The 22690-nt window shown below is 21.6% G+C and overlaps 7 protein-coding genes across 7 annotated transcripts in view; 4 read left to right on the top strand and 3 right to left on the bottom strand. All coding sequences in view use genetic code 6, as the record gives it.

Moving 5' to 3' along the window:
• Window positions 1–412: 412 nt before the first annotated feature.
• Window positions 413–1341, top strand: TTHERM_00185940 (ADP-ribosylation factor(Arf)/Arf-like (ARL) small GTPase family protein; the record flags this gene model as incomplete). Its single annotated transcript, XM_001008865.3, has 3 exons — window positions 413–697; window positions 1008–1143; window positions 1223–1341. The coding sequence occupies 3 exons, from the start codon at window positions 413–415 to the stop codon at window positions 1339–1341; spliced, it is 540 nt and encodes a 179-aa protein (XP_001008865.1).
• A 2616-nt stretch (window positions 1342–3957) lies between these two features.
• On the bottom strand, window positions 3958–4305 carry TTHERM_000186019 (hypothetical protein; the record flags this gene model as incomplete). The annotated part of the gene is made up of 1 exon (XM_012795828.1): window positions 3958–4305. The coding sequence occupies one exon, from the start codon at window positions 4303–4305 to the stop codon at window positions 3958–3960; it is 348 nt and encodes a 115-aa protein (XP_012651282.1).
• Window positions 4306–4705: 400 nt separating this feature from the next.
• Window positions 4706–8982, bottom strand: TTHERM_00186020 (kinase domain protein, putative; the record flags this gene model as incomplete). The annotated part of the gene is made up of 18 exons (XM_001008867.2): window positions 4706–4793; window positions 4856–4945; window positions 5155–5244; window positions 5557–5646; window positions 5705–5791; window positions 5866–5955; window positions 6022–6111; window positions 6166–6255; window positions 6324–6413; window positions 6471–6560; window positions 6614–6706; window positions 6778–6867; window positions 7576–7677; window positions 7734–7820; window positions 8097–8225; window positions 8291–8337; window positions 8396–8469; window positions 8550–8982. 18 exons carry the CDS (start codon window positions 8980–8982, stop codon window positions 4706–4708), a joined length of 1950 nt encoding a protein of 649 aa, XP_001008867.2.
• An 817-nt stretch (window positions 8983–9799) lies between these two features.
• Window positions 9800–14338, top strand: TTHERM_00186030 (hypothetical protein; the record flags this gene model as incomplete). The annotated part of the gene is made up of 11 exons (XM_001008868.2): window positions 9800–10277; window positions 10544–10815; window positions 10934–11003; window positions 11056–11225; window positions 11406–11519; window positions 11578–11763; window positions 11816–12103; window positions 12153–12410; window positions 12719–13000; window positions 13056–13348; window positions 13420–14338. 11 exons carry the CDS (start codon window positions 9800–9802, stop codon window positions 14336–14338), a joined length of 3330 nt encoding a protein of 1109 aa, XP_001008868.2.
• A 1544-nt stretch (window positions 14339–15882) lies between these two features.
• TTHERM_000186039 (ARP2/3 complex 16 kDa subunit (p16-Arc)) lies at window positions 15883–16413 on the top strand (the record flags this gene model as incomplete). Its single annotated transcript, XM_012795829.1, has 2 exons — window positions 15883–16170; window positions 16225–16413. 2 exons carry the CDS (start codon window positions 15883–15885, stop codon window positions 16411–16413), a joined length of 477 nt encoding a protein of 158 aa, XP_012651283.1.
• Window positions 16414–17183: 770 nt separating this feature from the next.
• Window positions 17184–22285, bottom strand: TTHERM_00186040 (transmembrane protein, putative; the record flags this gene model as incomplete). Its single annotated transcript, XM_001008869.2, has 11 exons — window positions 17184–17381; window positions 17457–17594; window positions 17658–17837; window positions 18050–18162; window positions 18219–18340; window positions 18397–18487; window positions 18550–18656; window positions 19094–20059; window positions 20601–21255; window positions 21390–21741; window positions 21845–22285. 11 exons carry the CDS (start codon window positions 22283–22285, stop codon window positions 17184–17186), a joined length of 3363 nt encoding a protein of 1120 aa, XP_001008869.2.
• A 399-nt stretch (window positions 22286–22684) lies between these two features.
• TTHERM_000186049 (transmembrane protein, putative) overlaps window positions 22685–22690 on the top strand; it is a gene marked incomplete at both ends in the record, with an annotated part of 258 nt that continues 252 nt past the window's right edge. The window contains one exon of the mRNA XM_012795830.1: window positions 22685–22690. This exon is cut by the window's right edge and continues 252 nt beyond it. Within this exon, the coding sequence (XP_012651284.1) occupies window positions 22685–22690 (6 nt within the window).

Below are 22690 nucleotides of genomic sequence, written 5' to 3' on the forward strand. Positions count from 1 at the left end.
AGGAAAATTTAGATTTGATACAATATAAATTTGTATTTAAGAAATATTTAATAGAAAGATAGGAATGTTTTTTAACTAATTTTAGTAAGTGTAGAATTTTTACACTCAGTCAAATTTGTTTGCTTTTATGTATGCGTAATTTGCTTTTGCCTGACTAGGTTTCTATTTTAATTCAATATCTTCTTTTGTCTTGATGTAATATGTAAAATGTAAGTACAAATTTTATTTCTGATTAAATGAAATTGAGTAGTAAATTAAAATTATTCAATGAAAAATCTAGCATTAAATCAATTACAAATTATAAAGTAATTTAATATTTTTTTAGATTAAATTAAAAATCAGCCAAGATTTGCAAACAAGCAGTTTAAAAAAGTTTAGCATAGATACAAATTATAATCAACATAAAAAAAACATGGGCAATCTAGTAGAAAAGTTAAAGAACTTTTTCACATCAAGCAATATGGAGATTGTTATGATAGGCATAGAGAATAGTGGAAAAACTACTATTTTAAATCAATTATCTTTAGGTGAAGCATCAGTAACAGCACCAACCATAGGACTTAATGTCAAGCAATTTAAAAAAGGAGGAGTTAAGATGAAAATGTGGGATATCGGTGGTTAAACCTAATATAGACCAGAATGGGGTCTCTACACGAGAGGTGTAAATGCTATATTGTTTGTTGTAGATTCTGCTAATGTAAAAATATAAATCTTTAAATTATTAATAAATCAATAAATCACCAAAGAAAATAGAAAATGCAAATAGCTTCTTAATACTAAAAGCTAATTTTAATTTGATAAAAGCTAGCATGTTTTGAATTTCGATTTCAGAAATTATTTTCTATGATAGCCATTTTTGTATTTAAAATGTTTGGGTTTAGGAAATTTTGAATTAGTTTTTGAAATTGACATGAATTAATAAAACATTGCATAGAATGAAAGAAATAAATAAATAAAATAATTAGTAAAAATGTTTTAATATTAATTAAATCCATTTTTAAATATAGAGAGACACTCTTAGTATATCTAAAAGAGAATTGCATACTCTGTTGGAAGATACTGAACTTTCCAATATTCCTATTTTAGTCATAGGCAATAAAGTAGATATTTAAGGTCATATGAACGAATAAGATATAATATAAGGTAAAATACAATTCTTTGTAAAGATAAAACAAGCCTGTTAAAATCAATTAAATAATTTGTGTTTTTATAAACATTTTAGGTATGAATTTAGATTACATCACATCAAATCCATGGGTAGTAGTAATGGTAAGTGCTTTAAGAGGAGACAATATACCTGCAATAGTAGATTGGCTTGTAAAAAAATCAAAGAAGTAATGAACAAAATGAGAAAAAAAATAACTATACATACATCAATAATAAACAAACAATTAATGAATTAGTTAATGAAAGGATATTAATCTCATTATAAATATCTCTCACTAAATTATATAGAATAACTTGAAAAAATAAACTAATATAAACAAGTTAAAGTAAAAATTAGATTAAATTATCTTATGATAACAGTCCATTCAATTTATATGTAAATATATCAGCATACTTTTATTTGTATTAGTTAGCTCCAATAATTTATTTTTTTACTTAATTAATTAATTAATTAATTATTTTACGCTTAAAAAAAGCTTTTATTGTATTGTATCAATTTAGTTTTAAAATAATCAGCTTAGTAAATGTAAATATTTAAAGATAAAAAATTAAAATATTAAATAAATATTTAAGCATAAATTAAAATAATTTAAAAGCAAATCTTTTGATTTTTTGATAATTTTTTTATTAATTTTATTCAATATAAGAAAATTTTCAATGCTTAAATATTTTATCATCTGTACATTTTTCTCAAAAAAGCAATTAAAATGAATATATTATTTATTATAAGTTAAACTATCTATAAATAAATATAGCTATTAAATTATCTTAGCATTAAATGAAATTAAAACCATATTTTAATGCTTATTAAAAAATTAACTATGTTATCAAATAGAATATGAACAAATAAATAATTTAAATTTGCAATCTTTTCTAAATTATTTGTCTAGTCTTTCATCAAGACAATTTGTCCGAGTGGTTAAGGAGGAAGACTAGAAATCTTTTGGGTTTACCCGCGCAGGTTCGAATCCTGCAGTTGTCGTTTTTAATTTTTATTTAGTACTAAAATTTAAAATGAAAGAAATTTTCTTTATTAATTTCCATAAATTAATATTTATTAAAATTCATCAAAACCTATTTTTTTTTATTTGTAAAAATTATTAAATAGTTTGATTATTTGTTTTGCATTAAGTTTCAATAAGACAATTTGTCCGAGTGGTTAAGGAGGAAGACTAGAAATCTTTTGGGTTTACCCGCGCAGGTTCGAATCCTGCAGTTGTCGTTTTTTTTATTTAACATGATGTAATATTTAGTTATCAATTTTCAGAAAATATTGAATGGTTGGTCTTTAAAAAAGTAATTAATTAATTATAAAGTAGATGTTAAGAATTAAATTAAATTTAAACAAATTATTAATTAAAATAATTAAATAGTTTGATTGTTAATTTTGCAATAAACTTCAATAAGACAATTTGTCCGAGTGGTTAAGGAGGAAGACTAGAAATCTTTTGGGTTTACCCGCGCAGGTTCGAATCCTGCAGTTGTCGTTTTTATTTTTTCTTTTATATTAGCACAGTAACTAATAATAAATTATGTTTGCCCATTTATAGTTCATATTTCTATTAACATGCTCTAAAATTTAATTATTATAAATTTTTGTTTTATTTATTAAACTTAAGTAACAAGTTGAAAATTTTTTTCATTGGAAATTAATGATTTTTTATGGTATTTATTTTAAAGTTAACTAAATAAAAAATAAATTCAATAAAATCAAATTTATTTAACAAAAAAAAATAGTTTATTATTGGTTTGATATTAAATTTCAATAAGACAATTTGTCCGAGTGGTTAAGGAGGAAGACTAGAAATCTTTTGGGTTTACCCGCGCAGGTTCGAATCCTGCAGTTGTCGTTTTTATTTTATTTTTATTTCATCTTATTTTATTTCGTTTTAATTGAATATTTTTTAAAATATGAATTTAATATTTTATTTAAATTTGTTTTATTTATTTTAGTTTAAATCATAAAAAAAAATTGAATGCTAATTTTTTACTTGGCATTAAATTTCATCAAGACAATTTGTCCGAGTGGTTAAGGAGGAAGACTAGAAATCTTTTGGGTTTACCCGCGCAGGTTCGAATCCTGCAGTTGTCGTTTTTATTTTACTTGATATATTTTTTAATACTAAATTTATTTTTAAATCATTCTAAAAATCATATCTTCTTAGTAATTTCTACTAATTTTATTTTTAATATGCAAAATAATTTATTAATTCAATTTATGTTTTTTATTAAAAAGTTCATGACCAATTTATGATTAAATTTCAATAAGACAATTTGTCCGAGTGGTTAAGGAGGAAGACTAGAAATCTTTTGGGTTTACCCGCGCAGGTTCGAATCCTGCAGTTGTCGATTTTTTTTAAAAAAAAGAGTAACATGAAAAATGATTTATTTATTTATTTGTTATTTTTTGAAGGAATTAAGCAAGAATAAAAAAGTTAATTATTTAAACCTATTATTTAAATATATTATTAAAGTTCATTCAATTTAGCTAATAAATATATTTATTTTAGAAAATTTGTATTGGTTTACCATTTATATACATTAAAGTAGATTTAATTTTAGTAGATGGATGTATTAGCACCGACTTGTAAATATCTAGATCCATCAGAAAATAGTCTTTTACTAGAAATAGAATTGTATTTTCAATAATAATATCAAAAGAATTCATAAATAACATAAATATAATTTAAAAATAATAAATAAACAATATTTCCAGTGTGGATAGATAGATAATTAGATTAATACAAATGAGATAATTCTTTTTTGCTTTTGCTATTGTTATAATTTCAGTCAGCTCAGTTTTATGCTTTAAGCAAAACCATTCTACTTTAGTTGGAGGTTATTCTCCTGTAAACTTAAATAATCCCCCTAATGGATTTATTAAAGCCAGAGAATATGCTTTAAACCACTTTTTGACTGAGTGCAAAAATGATGCTATTAATTCAGATGTTAAGCTTGGAGAAACAGTATAAGGATTTTCCCAAATTGTTGCTGGAACAAATTACAAAATAGTTTTTCAAGCAAAAAATTACTCTGCTGATCATTTGACTATTGTAGTTTTCTAATCACTCCCTGATTAGAACAGAAAAGTGCACTATTCAATTAGCAGCTGCTAATGATGATCACAAAATTAATCATAAATAAATATATTATTCCTCAATACATAAAAATAACTATGATTAAAATGCTCAAGCACGCTATATATTTTATATTAAGTTTATGTAAAATAAAATTAGTTATTTCGCTTAGATTAAATATGATTTTAATCCTTTATTTAACTGAATAAGTTAAACCATTTTTACAGAAAATGAAAATTCATTATTAAAAAATATTGATTGATTGAAACTAAATAATTTTTTTCTAATTAAAAATACCACGAAAATCTAATTAATCTTGAAATGTAAATCAATTATTATTTTTTGAAAATAAATCAACAAAATTTTGATTAAATTTTACAAATTTTGTTAGCAAATATTTTAAATAAAATATAGAGATAGACAGATAGATAAATAAATACAGCTTTCAGATAATAAATTGATCAAATGATTTAGTACCTTAACAAGGAAGGGATTCTTTTCAATGATAGTCTAAAATCTTTGATAAACGCTTTTCTTTATTATTCATTTCTATTAAAAGATATTAGAATCAAATAAATAAATAAAATAATAAAGAGAATAAAATTAATTACTCTAGTTTTATTGTTAAGAAGTTTATTTTACTTTTGTTTTTTAAACTAATTAGCATATATCTAAACATTTCAAAGCTGCAGCTTGTATTTCTATTATAATAGAAAATATATTAAATTAAATTATAAGAAAGATTCTATGAAAAATATTGTTTTAGAAACACAAAAATAAAAAAATAAGAATGATCATTTATTTTTGTAAAATATGTAAAAATTAAAGTGCATGAATATTTAAATTATAAAAATATTTATAAAATTTAATAAATATCAAAGATAAATAGCAATTAAAATAGATAGAATACTCAAAATTTAGATTGAGATTATTAAGACTACTGAACTATTAAAGACTATTTCCTATATTTGTTCCATCTGTTTCATTCAATTTATTTTAACTTTTTCAAAATAATTAAAAAAAATGTTATTAAAAAGTTAAATTAATTTATTTATTTAGTCACCCACCATAAATAAATAAATAACTCCTCATTAATTAAGGTAATAAATATAAAATTTTCTCAAATATATTTTTAGATAAAATTAATTATAGATCATAATTTTTATTTTTAATACCTTAATTAATGAGATAAATAAAAAGTAAAATAAAATTTAAAACAATATTGAATTTAAAATTATAAAGGTAGTAAATAGGGTAAAAATTTGAAAAGAAATAGGCTTAATTAATGAGAATTTAAGGGTTTTATTTATACCTGATATTTAAATTGAGTGTTTTTAATTTCCTCAGTGCACTTAGAGATGAAAAAATACGCTCTAAGTAATCTTTATACATAGAAATATTCCTTGTTATATTTATTTTTTAATATTTAAGATATATTTTGTTTATATAAATTAAATTACTATAGATCTAAGTCAAGATAGACAAGATTTTCGAATTTTTATAACTCTTGAGCTATATTTAGGATACACTTACCTAAAATATTAGAGCTTTATATGATATAATAAAATTTTATTTAAGATTTATTAGAAGAAAGTGTGAATGAATGAACAAACGAACTTACGAAAGGTTTAAACTCAATTTATCTAAAAATTTATATTTTGATAAATTGTTAAATGCTTCACTTATGTTTTTATAATTTAAATCATTCTTACTATATTTATTTTACAGATTAATAAAATAAATAATCTTCAATTTAATATCTTGCAAATTTATTTACTTAAGATTTAATTTCAGTGTATGAATGTCTTTATTTTGCTATAAATACTCTGATAATTCTACAATCTTTTCAGGTTTAAATGCATTCATTCTATAATTAATAATTTTTGTAAGATTATGATCAATTATCTAAAAAATTAATTACCCAATATCTAGGTTTAGCTCCTCTAAATTAGTGAAAGATGATATCATTTATCCAATATAAGTTATACCACTATTCCCTATTTTGCAGTTTCTTTTAAGTTATATATTTTATTTAGGATCTAGTTAATTATTAAAGTAGATTTTTAAGTAAAATCTTACGATAAACCTAAAGTTAAGCTGATCATACTTGTAAGACTTTTAATGCTCTAAGTTAAATTCTGAATATTTAATTAATCTATTTTTGAATTACTAGAAAGAATAATTTAACCAAGTTTTCTTTGTGATAAATTGTATGAAAGAAATTACCTAAAATCTAAATTCAGGTTTGTAATCTTTGAACACTTAGAAATTTTCTATGCTATTCCTGAAGCTGCTTTAGAGCCAGCATCGCAATCTCTTGTAAATAAAAACAATTATTTAATTTTAAATAAAAAATTGGAAAACTATACCTAAAATTCAAAAGTAGAAAGTCAATATTTATACACTTTTAAATATTTTGAACAAAAAGTGAGCATCCATTTTAGCTGAGTTTGCTATTTCCCCTTTAGAACAAACAAAAAACAAAGAAAATAAATAAATAAATAAACAAAAAATTAATATTGAAAAAATTAACTGTAAATTGAAAGAAATAGTTGTTAGATTAATGCATTTTGATATTTCCTTTCCTATATTGATGGCACCATCAGAACTTAAATTGCAGAAGCTAGTTAAATTATTTTTATAATTAAAAATAAATAAATAAATAAATAAATAAATAAATAAATAAATAAATAAATAAATATAAACACATACTCACTCACATACATATAAATTAATATAGACCTAATTTTTTTAACAAAATTGTTAAAATTCATTAAAATCTCATTTTAAAAATTTTTTAATAAATTATATATAGAGAATTAGATTCATTTATTTATTTAATATATATAATATATCAATCAATTTATATTCTTAAATATAATAATTAATGAACCAAATTAAATTTGTTTGATTCAAACTAAATAACTGATTTTGCAGTAAATTAAATTAACAAAAGTAAAACAAATAAAAATGGATTTGGAAACCATAGGAGAACTTTTTTTAGTGGAGTAAAAGTTAAAAAAATTTCAGTACTAGCTTGAAATTTTGTTACAAAGTTATTATTCTAAAAGCTGATGGTAATTTAAATTTTGCTTCAAATAAAATTTGAATTATAAATAAGAAAAATGATAATATTTTTATTTAATTAAAATTGAGATAAACAAATATAGTACTGTACTTCCTCATATATTAAGGCTAATTTTTTTAAAAATTTGCAAATACCTTAATTAATCATCTAAATTTTTAAAAACATTTGTTTAGACTTTAATTTTTATTTTTTTTTGATAGGACAGTATTTAAATTAAAATTTTTAAAAAATGATTAATTTAACCTTAAATCTGCTGTCAAAGAGGCTAGTTTTTAGCAAGCACATATTCCCTTGAATAGGTCAATCAAAAAATCACCTTCATTTTCTATTTCGAACCTGTTAAATCTGTTTTAACAAAATGGAATTTAGTTTTTTTAATTATTTTAAAAACAGTTAATTACAGTTAGATATTTATAATAAAAAGCTCTTAACACTAACTAATACCATTTCCAACTTCTTATAGTGCAGCTTAAGATAACAAAGCTTTACTATATAATAATAATTGTATGACATTGTTAAATAATTTTGATATTATGTTAAATGAATACTTAAGTTAAAGATTTAGTGAAAATAAATTCTAACATAAAGCTAGCTCTTAGCCTAATTTCCTTTGTGAACTTGAAAATAAGTTAACCAGCTACCTACCTTGAAAATCATCTCCAAGTTCAACTTCTTATAGTGCAGCTTAAGATAACAAAGCTTTACTATATAATAATAATTGTATGACATTGTTAAATAATTTTGATATTATGTTAAATGAATACTTAAGTTAAAGATTTAGTGAAAATAAATTCTAACATAAAGCTAGCTCTTAGCCTAATTTCCTTTGTGAACTTGAAAATAAGTTAACCAGCTACCTACCTTGAAAATCATCTCCAAGTTTAGCTGTTTCACTTTTTTATAATTTTTTTAATATATAAAGTAAATAAATAAATTAACAAATAAAGAGATTAATTACTCTAAATTCACTTTGAGAATTTTAACATTTACCCACTATTAATCTATCTAAAATAAGAATTTATTCATCATAATTAATTCTGAATTATTTTTCTAAAAAATTTACTGATTTTAAGGAAAACTCTTTCTGTTTTTTTTGTTCGAAAATAATTTTTGAATGAGATTCACTAAAAAATATATCTAAATAAATAATGGAAGATTAATTTTTATAAATTAAAAATAAATAAATATGCATTTATTTGTTTGTTTGAATATTTTACCTTAATTCAAAAAAAATTCATAAATCCAAAATATATCTCTTTGCTACACTCCTTCCTAATCAAAATTGCTATGAATTATTTTCTATCTTTTTGTATCTTCTATTGTAATAAAATACTCAATTAAAGATAACTTCTTTTCGCTTCTCTTGATGAATTAAGAATAGGATGATTTGAAGAGTTAATCAATTTCTTAATCTCTCACTTATTCATTAATTTTATACTTTGCTTCGAATATCTATAACATTACATAGTCTCTCAGTTTTGCATTGTAAGAAATAAATACATAGGAATATTTTGTCTTCTCTAAAAATATCAACTCAATGTAATGAGGACTTTATTTTTGCATTGTATTTAACAATTTTTAGATTACTGGAAGACACTCTTCTTTTTTTTCTTAAATTTATGATGCTATCTGTAAAGCTTAACTGTTCATTTTTTTTCCACCTTCTCAATTAAATTTTGTTTAAAGATTAAATAAAAACTATTAATTTAATTATTTGATTTGAAAAGATTTTTATTAGACAAAACTAACTAACTTCAAATAATTTTGTTTGAAAAATAATATCTTAATTATTAAATATTAATTTAATTTAAATGCAATCAATATACATACATAAATACTCACAATTCAGTTTAAAAGTGATAAAATAAATATAAATTTAAAAAATAAAATGATAAAGTTTTTAATTATTCTAATTAAGGGTTGCTTTTAAACAATAAACTGTTATCGAAATAAATATTATAATCATAATTTTGTAATTATTCTAATTAGGGGTTGCTTTTAAAACTTTATTTTCACTATGACACATATTATTTATAATCTATCTAATAATTATTTTAATAGCTTTTTGAAATACAAATTTGTGCCAAAAAAGAAAGATTCTATGGATATAAAAAAGAAATACAGAAATAAAAAATTGATTAAAAAATAAAATTAATGGTTGTAAAATACTAGTCTTAAAATTAGTTGTAGACTTGGAAAGTATAAATAAGAAAAGAGCCATCCATACACTATTATAGTATTCAGTAATATATTTATAATTAGAATTAATTCACGCTGATTTCAAAAATCTAAATATATATTTATTCAATCAATTGATCATTCATTTACGAAGTGATTTAATTATTTTTAGTAAAATATCCCCTTTTTGTATTTGTTTTTTGATATTTTTAGGTTAAAAAGAGATAAGAATTACTCAAATAATCAAAATAGAAATAAATAATAACAACTATATCTGACCGTTAAATTTATGAAGGCTTCTTCTACCAATGAAAATGGTTCAATTGATATAGAAGGCATGTAAAAATAGATGTCTCAAATAAATTTAAAGTTAGCTTAATTTGAGGAGCAGTTAAGCATTCAGGGCAGTCATTAAAAGAAAATTATTCAACAGAATGATGAATATGTGTAGCAATATATGAAGACTCAAGAAACAATAGAAAAGCTGAAAAACATCTTCAGGAACGAATAAGGCGAAGAAATAACAATCAATTTGCAAACTTATTTATAGTAAAAGGTAGTGGAGTCGGTTGTAAACGAGCTTAAATTTAATCAAACGATATCCTAATTAGATAATAAATATAGAGAGTAATTTCATAAACTAAATGTGAGCACTGAATCTTTTAAAGAAAATCAAGAGAATTTAAATCACTCAATTAACGTAATAAAACTAGAAATAAAAAACAATGCAGATTTAACTCATTAAAATATGCTTTTTAAGGAATAAAGTAAATAAATTCATTTTATTAAATATTATAGTTAAAATCAACAGATCATCATCAAAGCAAAAGATTTTATTAATAATATTTTTTTCTATAAATGGTTCAAAAAAAGAGCCATTTACGAGAGAAAGAAGCTTCTAAATTTATTTTATTTTTAGAATCTTGCATAAAAATTAAAAAGAAAATGATTTTTTGATGGATCTTTTATTATTAGTTGAGTTGACTCATTTATTTTTATAAAAGTATATTTGATTTTATTTTTGATAAAATAGTGGATAGAATTAAGTAAAGCTAAGAAAAATCAGAGAAAATGATCCAAGATTCAATAGATAAATTTTGGAAATATGACTAAATTATTTAATAATTATAATCGTAAGTTCAGCAGAAGGTAGAGTAGAATCAGATTCAAGATATACAATAGCAACTTAATGAAAATTTTGTTGGCATTTAATAATATAAGAGCTAATTAGAAATGCTTTTAGGGAAAATAAATGCAAAAACAGACTCAACTTACTTTGAGGAGAAATTCAATTACATTGATAAAGTATTTAAAGATAGATTGAATCAATTTTTATTTTTACTGATTCATTGTTTATTAAAATCAAAGAGCTTTCTAAAAAATTTTGATTAAATTAATGATTTTTAAATTTAAAACTAATTAGGCTGTGCTGCAAACTTCCTAAAAATTTGAAGCACAAATAGAAAGAGATCTAAAGATTTATTTTTCTAAAAGTAATTTATTATATTAAATTAAAAGTATTTTTATTCATTAAAAAACAAAAAGTGTTATAAAATTACCTGATTAAAAATGATCTTGAGAATGGATTGAACATAGTTAGATAAGAGTATAGAAAAGATTAAGCAAATTAAGAATAAGAATTTCAAAATAAAATTAATGAAATTTATCATTAATTATCTGAGAACTAAAATAATGTGTTTAAAAATTCTACACAAGTAATTTTCATTTTACTAACACATATTTTATTAAATAAATTTGTTGGAATTTAAAGATAAAAAAATAAGAAAGTTATTTTAATTATTTATTTATTTCCTACAAATTTTAACTAGATTATTTTATAAATTTATTTCTATGTTTGCAAAAAAATTAAAAAAGTTCTAATATTAATAATATAGGTAGAGTTGATTAAATCTGAATAAATTTTACTGAATTAGGCAATTAAATAATCTACGAATGATTGTTTGCAAAAAATACAAATATTTGACTAAGTTATTTAGAAATAAGCAACAGTAAAAATATAATTTTAGTTTTATTTTTAAAAATCATTTTTAATAATTTATTAAAAAGGATCTACTTAAAAAATTGGATAACAAACCTTCGTTTGTAGAATTAAAATTAATAGAATCTCGTGCAGATTAGAAAATATCTGAGCAAAATTAAAAAATTTAGGAGAATAACTAAAAATTACTGCAATATCTTAAAGAAATTGAAGCTAAATCTCAATAAGAAGAAGAAGGAATATAGAAACTTCAAGTATTATTTGATAAATTTGCTATTAAAAATTATATTAAAATCATTCAAATAGATGTAATTATCAGAAGTTGTTACTTTAGATGCCCTTTAAGAAAAAATGAAGTTTATTGAATCTGTAAAGGATGATAATACTCGCATAAAATAAGAGATAGAATAATTTAAAAAAGGTATAAAAAATATTGAGGATAGACTACAGGTTAAGATATCTAAGTTCGAAATAGATTAACTTCGAAATGCCATAGAAAGTGAATACGTTAAAATTCCATCTTTTTAAAATAGCATTAATGACTGCAAATAACTTACTAAAGACACTTAATCGGCTATGGATAAATAACTAAAAGTAAAAAAATTAATATTTTACTATTTTAGTGAAAATTAACATTTTATAGAACAGAGACCAGCTAATAGATAAACTTAAAATTGAGCTGAATCAAATTATAGATAAATCTAAAGAGCTGCTCAAAGAATTTAAATAAGAGATCGATGAAAGTTAATCATAAATAAGAAGAGAACAAGATGTTTAAAAACACCACCTTGAAACTTGCAAAACTTTAGCACAAAAAGTAGACGAGTCACTCATTTACAAAGCTTCCAAAATGGATTTAAATGAATTCATAACTTTTTGCAAATTTACATATTTAGACAGAGTAAATAAAAGTTAATTTATTAAAATTGCATACATATATTAGCAAAAATAATAATATTCTCAAAATGAATATATTAATATACCGTCAATCCTCATTAATTATCACCCCAACAAACTCCTATAGATTAATATATGGTGATCGATCATTGAGAAGAAAATATGGTGAAAATTTATGTTTACTGGAGAGAATTTATGAGGATTTACGATATTAATTTTTTAATATTAGTTTAAAAATGATTACTTTCTTTTTAGATATTCAGTTAAAAATGACTAAAATATAAAAAAAATATAAAATTTAAATGATAAAAGGATTAATTATCTAAATTTGTTGCAGAAAGAGAAGAATTCGAACAAATGAGAGACATAGAAAAGCATTTAAATTAGTTTAAATAAGAATATCAAACATGGATTGACACTTTTAATAAAAAGATGTGCTTTTCATTTGATAAAATGATTTCTTCTCCCATACAATTCTAGTGGGTTGAAGAAATTAAGGATAAATTTTACGAAATTGATCATATAAAATAAGCTTTGTTACAAAAAGCAGAGCATTCAGATTTGATAAGACTTTTTGCTTAAAAAGCAAATAAAGTAAATTTAAATTTTTTTATTTTAAAATATTTACATTTTTAATTTTTAAATAAAGAACTTGGTTAACAGTTTAATGGTGTGTTGCTAAAATTTCAAAAAATAATTAATTTATGAAGTAGTCTCTATCTAATCATTCATAAAATGCATTTAGTCAAGATCAGACTTTATGCCAAGTCAATAACTAGCCATTCAAATGAATTTAAGGCAGTTAACTAAACTACTAAAATGGATCACCTTCTCTTCATTAGTAGGAGATTAAGAGAATATGTAAGATGCACAATTTAAATTAGAAATTTCTTAATTTGCACAGATGGAAAAGGTGTCAGATTCTATAACATAAAAATTTAAGTAACATAAATATTTTCAATATTTAATAAATTCTAAATATTATTTCTTTCTTTTTTGGATATTTTGGATAGATTATTCTAAAAAAAACTTGAAGACATGGGCGATGCCAAATTTATAACTTCAGAAAATAAAATATTAGATGAGTATTTATCTATGATCATGCAAGATCCTGCTCATGAAGAAATATATGGAAATAAATAGAAATCGGATATGGTAGATTTAATAGGAACAGGTGATAATGAAGTAACACCATAAAAGACTACTTAGAATCAAACTATCATAAAACCTTTTAAAATTAAAAAAAATTATAACTCAAACAATTATTTTATTAATACCGTCGATCATTTCTTTACTCAAGATAAAAATAGCAAGCAGGAAATTCAGTAACAAAACACCTAAAAAATTGGGTCATTTCATACTCCTAGCAATTCTTTGTAATAGCAATTTACTAGAGAGACATCAACTTTTTATGACCCACTGTCTCAGTTCTCTGGCAGTTAAAAAAATTCTCCTTTATTATAATTAGACTCATAGAATTAAATATTCTGCAATGACAGTTTGGAAAGTCTCAAACAGTCTTCTATTTAAATAAAATAAGAAAATAAAACAGTAACTGTGGGCGGAAGGACCTATGAAGTTAACGATATAGAAGGATTTAACAAACATCTAAACAACATGAGCAGCAATTCAAATAAAGCTTTCGATTAATTAATCAACTTATCTATTAATAATGGTGGTAGCAACACAAATAATACGCATTTAATGGCAGGTCTGAGTGCAAAAACAGATTCTACTAGATTTTAACAGTTTTATAAAAACTAAAAATTTAAAAATAAAATAATAATTTCTACTCAAAAGACAAATCACTCAGTTTCTTAAAGTCCTTCATCTGCGAATAGCAACTCTTCATTATCTAGAAAATCATTCTTAAGTCCTAATGTTATCAAAAAAGCTACAAAAACCCAAGATTAAGTTGAATAAACTTATTGAAGATGCAGCAAATAAAATATTTTAAATAAACTCAATAAATAAATAAATTAATAAAATTAAAAAAATTAAAAAATTTAATAAAACTATTTAATAAGCAATTTTATATGTATTATAATTGTTAAGCAAAATTTATATTTATATATCTTAAATAAATATTTTATTTAGTTTCTCTTATAAATAATAAGAGTTAACAAAACAATTAACTTTTCTCTCCTTACAATTTAATTAATCATAGAAATGTTATAATCAGAATAATAATCCAAAATTAGTAAATATTTCAGCAAAATGTTAATTTATTTCCTTCGTTTTTAGCTACATAAAATTTATCTATTAAAATTCTATGAATAATTTCTTGGTTTATATGTAAATTAAATTAATTTGATCTCTTTTTAGCATAATAATTAAGTTGCTTTTTGGATTAGTCTCATTTTATTCACATGATAGTAAAATCCAATTATGAGCAAAATAAGAATCTCAAAAAGAGTTTAGAATTTATAATATTTTCCCTAATTATTAAATTCATTTTTAATGAATCAGTTATCATTTATTCCTTATTTTATATTCTTTAAAATCTATTATTCGTAATGATTGATTTCACCTAGAGGTGATTTTTAGTGATAGAAATCTTTATATTTGGTATTTAAAGAATTCATTTTGCTTGGAATAAAAATCTTCTTTTGATAATTTTAAAGGAGTAAATAGGCCAATGAAATATTTTGAGTAGCTCTAAAGTGTTAAGATATTTAAAACTTCAAAAAACCAATTTTTAAGATTTTTTTATTTTAAGAGAATTGTGTATTGATTAATAAATTAACAATAATACTTTAAATTAATTTTTAAGTTTTATTAAATTGTTTATGTATATTAATCAGATTTTTTTAAAATTTAAAGAGCTTATCTTATGTTCAATTGATAAAAAGATAAAATATTTTCAGTTTGTTTTAGAAATAATTAATTAAAGTGTTATCATAAGATTTTAAAATATTTTATGAAAAATAAAATAAAAAAATATTTTAAGAAAATTAAAATGAAAAAACTAATGAAATTATTTTTATATTTTTATAAAGTAAGTTGAATAAAATAGTGTTATTTATATGCTATGCCAGCTACTAAAAGTAAGATAATTAAAATTTAGGAATTCGCAAATTAGTTTCAGGTAAGTAAATTCAATATTTTAAGACAAAAAATAAAATAAGAAGAAATCTTATGATCATCATATCTGGTATTGTTTGTTGCTTATCAGACCAGCCAGATAATTGATTAATTCATTTGCTTATTAATTGTTATTTTGAAAGGCATCAATCAAATAGAGATATTTTTGATTATATCAATAATAAAGGAGAGGTGATTAAATTTATTAGAAAAGTATCAAAAATTTTATTAGCTATCATAAAAATTCATTGATTTGTGAATAGAAATAGTAAAAGATATTAATCAATTATTAAAATATCTTAAAATCAAAGCAAATAAAAACTTGTTAGTTTGTTAAATAGATAGATAGATAGATTTATAAATTCTTAAATATTTCAAGCAAGCATAGAAAAATGGCTACTCAAAAATCAAACGCTAAGCAGCTAGAAGCTGAATAAGAAGCTTTAAAAGCTTATGAAGAAAAGATGACTCTTTTGAAAAATGCTGCTAATTAAGATGTAGTGCAAAAAATGAAAATAGTAATTGACAATCCTCCTGTTAAATCAAAAAATCAAGAAACATTAGAAAAGTATGTTGCTCTTTTCCACTCAGTCCTATCAGCAGCAAAGGATAGAGAAAGATCAATTGTAGATGCACTTAATGATCAAGAGGCAGTTAATCTTTATGACTATATAAACAAAGTATAATCAAAACTTTTTTCATACAAATACAAATTTATTTTATTTTTTGAATAGAGCTTTGAATTGATTTCCTCTGGAAAATGCAAAGAAGATAAATTTTTATCTTAAAAGTTATTTAAAATGCATGCATAACTAGTTGATAAATTTGGAAAATCTATTATCTTAAAAGCCATTTCGAGATAGCGCTCTTTAATTACTCCTATTGATAATTATCCTACCCATAAAGACCCTAATCTATTATGAACATACTTGCATAGTTTTCAATTAATTGTATGTCTGTTTGTAAATGAAAAGCTTAGTCAATTAACAAAATATTAATTAATATCTATTTTAACATTATATATATTTTATTTAGCTTTTCAATAATTTAGAATTTTAAAGCATATTATAATATCTAAAACAACACTAAACCTTATTATTTTTCTTGATAAAATATTAAAGATTTAGATTTAAGAAATGATATTTTATAAACAAAATCTATTTAGAATAATAATTTGTTCTATAAAAATCAATAATTTACTCAATTTTTGAATAAATTAAAATTGAAAAATTATTTTATTTTTTATTTAAAACTTCAAGATTAAATAAAAAATGACTATTTTGTTTTAAAATTTTTAATTTTGCTAAATAATTATAATTTATTTTCATAAGCAGAAAACGTATGTTTAGGGTAATAATCCTAATTGAAATGCTATAAAATAGTAGATTAAGTGTAAATAATGATTAATTTTAGCTTCTTTAAATAAAATTTTACTGGCTTTTTAATAACTCAGCTTTTCTATCAAATATTTTAATAAATTGTTTATATATATGTTTGGTATGCTATTTGCATAAATAATAATTATTTCAAAGACAAACTAAAGCAAAATGATTAAAGTAAGAAAGAGAAAATTTCTTTGTACTTTTGCTTATTTTAGTAAGCATTTTATAAGAATTTATTGTTAATTATTTCTAAATGAAGAAAATTATTTGCTAAATTAAGATTATGGCGATTTATTTATTTATTCATTCATTCATTCTTTTTTTTTTTTAGATTTTTTTTTAGCGATTTGTTCTTCAGGAGGGAAAAGATCTTCAGGTTTTTCTGAAATTATTCTTATAATTTCTTTTACTTTAGCATTTGATTTCTCTACAAAATTTATATTTTCATTAACAAGTTTTTACATAGATTTGTTTTCAAATAGTTTTTTTCTAAATTCATTTATGCTCAGCTATTTTAATGATAATAAATATAAAAATAAATAATATATATGCCTACTCTTAGATAGGTAATTAATTTAATTTACTTTATTTTTGTTGCCTTTTACTAGCTCTTTCATAAGGTTTTCTGAAAAAAATACTAAATTAGTAGTAAATTCTCTATCTGGCCAATCAGCACTCTAAACTAAAACTTCAAATAGTATATTTAATGGAGGTCTAGTAATCTATAATTAAAAAATAAGTTAAGTTTTCTCTTTTAGTAATTTAATAAATATTTATTTATTTACTGAATCAGTTTGAGATTCTTATTATTCATAATGCTAAAGTATTTAATTTCCTACATTCTCAACTGTACAGTCTTAAAGGGTCTGGTCTTCTAAGAAATTCAATAGATCTTCATACAAAAAGTTTACAAAAAGGCTTTAAATAAATGTCTGTCCGTTATATTGCATAGATAAAATGCTATCCTTTTCAACATAAAAAATTTTATTAAAAATACAACTCAATCATCCATTCATTTTTAATCATTATTTTATTAAACTTAATTAAAATATTTTAAGTTTGTTTTATTTATTTATTTGAGCTATTTTATAAATGATTGAATGAATTTTCTTTATTTTATTTATTTATTTTAAATTTAAACTTTCAATTTATTTAGAGAGTTATTTATAATTATTACATCATCTGAATGCCAATCACCCTTAATCATTTTTAAACTTTTAAGCACTACTAATTTTGGAAAATCTGAACAAAGAAGCCTTAAAAATTAGAGAAAATCGTAGCCTAATCTATCTTTAATAGAAACATATTTATTTATACTAATTGCTAACTTATGCATATTAAAATACCTTCAGTGAGGTTAAAAACTCTTCCTAAATTAACTAAGAAGCATATTTTATTCATTGGGATTGCTTAAATGTGAGAGTTAGATTTAAGCAGTACATGCTCTCCTTTGATGTATTAACTTGAGCTGTTGATTAAATGTAATGCTTGATATCTAAAAATCTTTCATATTTATTTTATTACAAATCTGCAATTAAATTGGTAGCTGTTATCCCCTATTTTCTTAGAAAGAGCTTTGTCATTTCTGTAAAATAATACTACACTTCTGTTACTTCTATAATAAATTGTTTCATAATTAATTGCTTTTTTAAATCTTAAAGTTAAGATAAACTATACTTAAATATTAAGGATTAGACATATTTATATATTGCTTTTGCTTGTTGCAGAAGAAAGTCACATCCTTGATTGAAAAAGATTATTTCTACATAACTATTTCTTTCTTTCTAATAAAAATTAATAATATTCGATATCTTAATTTTTGAATTACGCAATTTTTTAAATTATTTCAATATCTTAAACAAGCAAACAAATAATAAATAAATAAATAAATTAATTAATTAAAATGCATACTTATTTCATTCATTAAATAAATGGAATGAAAACATTATTTAGCTTTTAAATTCAATGAATTAAAAAATTATTCTAACATTTGATACTTTTATATTTCATCACAATAAATTTAATAGTTTTTATACATTTAATTTTCAAATATTTTTTTTAAATTAAAGAAAATTTTTTAAAAAGCTGTTTAAATTATTCATTTAGAGCTACTTATTCTTATATGTAATCGATTTACTTAATAACATGTAGATTAGATAAAAATTAAAACTTATTAATTTACTTAATTTTAAAATTATTCATTCATTTTGATTATAACTACTTTTCAATACAATCCTACTTAAACCGTTTTTATTGATTAGTTAAAATAAAAGAATTTAATTTTTGAGATTATTAGCGTTCATATGGAATATTTTTATCAGAATTAGTTTCAGCTTCTAAATAAAACAGATCTTTGTTTTGTTTAGCTGAAGTTTATTTATTTTTTTCAAAAGGCTCTATTGATTCTGTTTTGATCAAGGTACAAGATTTTTTCCTAAATGAATAAAAACATTCTTATGAATTTGTTTTTTCTAAAGATGTATCAGCATCCTACTGAATCAAATTTGGCTATTTTTCAAAAATATAGTTATCTCCAAGAGTATTTTTATATTTTTATTTAGGTTATTCTTTTTCTATCAAATTGTTCTTTATACTACTAGCATTACTAAGTTGAAAAACTGATTTTTATTTAACAAATTTATTACTAACAACTTTACTTTGAAATAAAGGTGATGTTGATGTTTCAATTTATTTGGTTAAATTATTATTTGAAAATTGATCACTATCTTATTTTTATATCAAATTTATTTGATAGCTAGAAATATTTTATGAATCTAAATAAAAACTTTCTTAGTTATTTTAATTTTTATTTAGTTGTTCGTAATCTTCTTTACAAGCAGTTATCTACCTTAACTATCTTCCATCAACTGTTTTAAGATCTTGAAAATTATAATCAATAGATTTAGTTGACTATTTTTCCTATTCGTTTGCCTTCATCTAATAATTTAAGTTGCTAAAGTAATTTTTGATTTCCTTTTCGTCTAAGAAATATGATAATATTGTAGGGTCTAACATTTTTAATAATTTTATATCAGTTTAAGTTCTTTTTTCGTGTTTCTTTAAATAATTAAACGCTTAGTAAGCATCAGCAACCTTTTCTATTTCAGTTCTCTCATCCATATAGAGCCTGTTAAACTTCTCAATTGAATTTAATTTATTATTCTCTGTGTTATCATATTCAATTTAACTTTAATTATCATATTTATTTCTTAAATTATCTTATTAGCTTATTAATTAGGTTTAAATAATTCGACTCTCTTTGATTGTGAGTTTTGGAAGAAAGTTGAATAGCTTAATTTACTCTTCAGAGAGTAAAAGCATTTTAAGTTTATCTATTTCTTATAGCTTACTTATAAGGTACATAATATCAAGATGTTTATTTAAAATTTACTTACTAAATTCAATTTATTTTTTCTTTCTAGAAACTCTTTTAGAACAAGGAAACAAATAAAATAGTAAGTAATCGCAAAAATAAAGTTGCATTACTCTAGTTGTTTTCTTTTATTAAAATTTTTATTTTAAATAATACAAATAAATCAAAAAAAGAAACTTTCTTAATGAAATTAATATGTAATATTTATTCAAAATAATAATTTTTTTTGAATTTAAGTATCATAATTAATTACTTTTTTAAAATTATTTGTTTAAGTTTTAAAAGAATAAAATGAAATGAAATTTATAATCTGAAGTAAAATATTACTCTCATAAGATTTAGAAAAAGCTTTTACTGATCCTTTTCATTATTATCATTTGGAGCGATTTAGTCTTAATGTTTAAATTTTTTGATAAAATTTGAAAAAATTTCGCTAATGTGTTTGCTTTTAATGGAAGAATTAAACTCTACATTTTCTTTTTAAGATTTGTTTAAATTATTTGTCTCAACTAAAGAGGTGATTAATGGTTAATTTTTAATGTTTAGTTAGGAATTATTTAATTAATTCCTCTACTAAGAAGAATCTTACTGCTCTTTACAATATTTTTTATCATTCTTTTGTTGTTTTTAGCATTATTTCGCCAATTTATTTTTTTCTTCTACTTCGTTTTCTATACTCTAAAAGGAGAAAATTTCATTAACCAAACCTTGAACTAAATCTAGCTCACTTATTTTCTTACAAACTAATGATGAAATTATAAAAAATAGATTCATAACTCCAGAAACTTAAGCTAGCACATCCTATATTTTGATATACTGTCTAAAGTATCTTGACTGCTTAGCCTTTTCAAATCGAATTACTAAATGTATAAATTAATTACTCTGTCCGAATGTGATCTATTCTGTTGAGTATGAAAATATAACGTCTCTTAAAACAGATTTGTTTTTAGTAAAAATACCCAAATCGCTCTCAATATAAACGTTTCTCCAATACATTGTGAGTTCTTTCACTAAAATGAATTTTAAACAGCAAAAATAAAGTAAATACATGTAAAAATATAACAGCAATAATCAGTTAATCAGATCTAACATATTTTATTGCTGTAAAAACTTATAATATATTATCTTCAATTTTATTAATTACTAATTTTATTTGAAGTTGGCCAAAATATATCTCTCGGAAAGGTAGTAAATGGCTGGTCAGTTATTTTGGGATTAATTAATTTGTCAGTATAGTATGCAGCAAAATAGCCATTCATTAGAAATTTATCTATTTCATCTTAGCTTTTGCAAATAACTACCCTTTGACCGTTTTTTATTAGATCTGCAGCTTCTTCCTCTGTTTTGTTTTAGCATTGATAAATGAAAAACTCTATTGATTAAAAAAAGTCAGCTTCAAAATCACCGCTAATGCTGGCCTAATTATCTGCTTAATTAAAGCAATACATTTAATCAATACCAGCTAATTGCTGAAAATAAGAATGACTATCTTTGACCTTTTTTAAAATTGTTAAAACCATTTAATTACTTAATTAAGTAAATACTATTTAAATCTATTGATTGAATTGCAATTTAATTTAATTTAGAAGTTTTCATTACTTAAAAGTTAGACAAATTACATGGATATGGTCCTAGGTCAGTGCTAGTCCAGATTTGATCATATTAATTAGTTGTTTAATTATACACTTTATTCATTTGATTTCTAATTGCACTAATCGAGTAAATAGATTCATCTATAAATTAATCAAAAGTATCTGGATTTTGCATACCGAAAGCCATATTAAAGACACTAGGAGTCATATTATATTATTCTGGTTATCTTATGCTTTCTTCAGAGAAATTTGTGATAGGATTTTGTTTATAAATTAACTCTGCGCCATAAGAGTAAGCAACAATCATTAGCAATATGCCATTTAAAATAGTCGTTAGTCCTCCGAAAAAAGTTGAATGCTTTTGTTTTTTCTAATAAAGAAGTTAGACATTATGCCCAAAGGCATCTATTTGTGTGATTGAATTTTTTATTTTAGCTTTTTTGCTCATTTTGAAAGTAGAAGTTTGTTTTGTTCTTTTGTTTTTCTTAATATTAAATGAATTAATGAATAATATTAAATATTAAATTAAAAAATCTCCAAAAGAGAAACATTAGCAGAACCAATCAATAGAAAACTTTATTTAATATGTTAGTTTCTACTTTGATTCATTAAAAACGATTAAAAATATTAGTGTGACTTAATTTTAATAACATTATAATTTTCTCTTGTTTGAGTTGATTGATAAAAAAAATAAAATATCTATCTTTTATTTTATAATTTAATTCTCATTTAAAAACAATTTATGGAAACTAGAATAAATTTAAAATAATAATTAAGATTATATTATTATAAATATAATTTAAAAATGAACTTTTATAGAGTTTATATATCTATAATATATAGATAAATGAGG

This window comes from Tetrahymena thermophila (assembly GCF_000189635.1).
Source record: "Tetrahymena thermophila SB210 genomic scaffold scf_8254798, whole genome shotgun sequence".
Taxonomy (NCBI): domain Eukaryota; phylum Ciliophora; class Oligohymenophorea; order Hymenostomatida; family Tetrahymenidae; genus Tetrahymena; species Tetrahymena thermophila.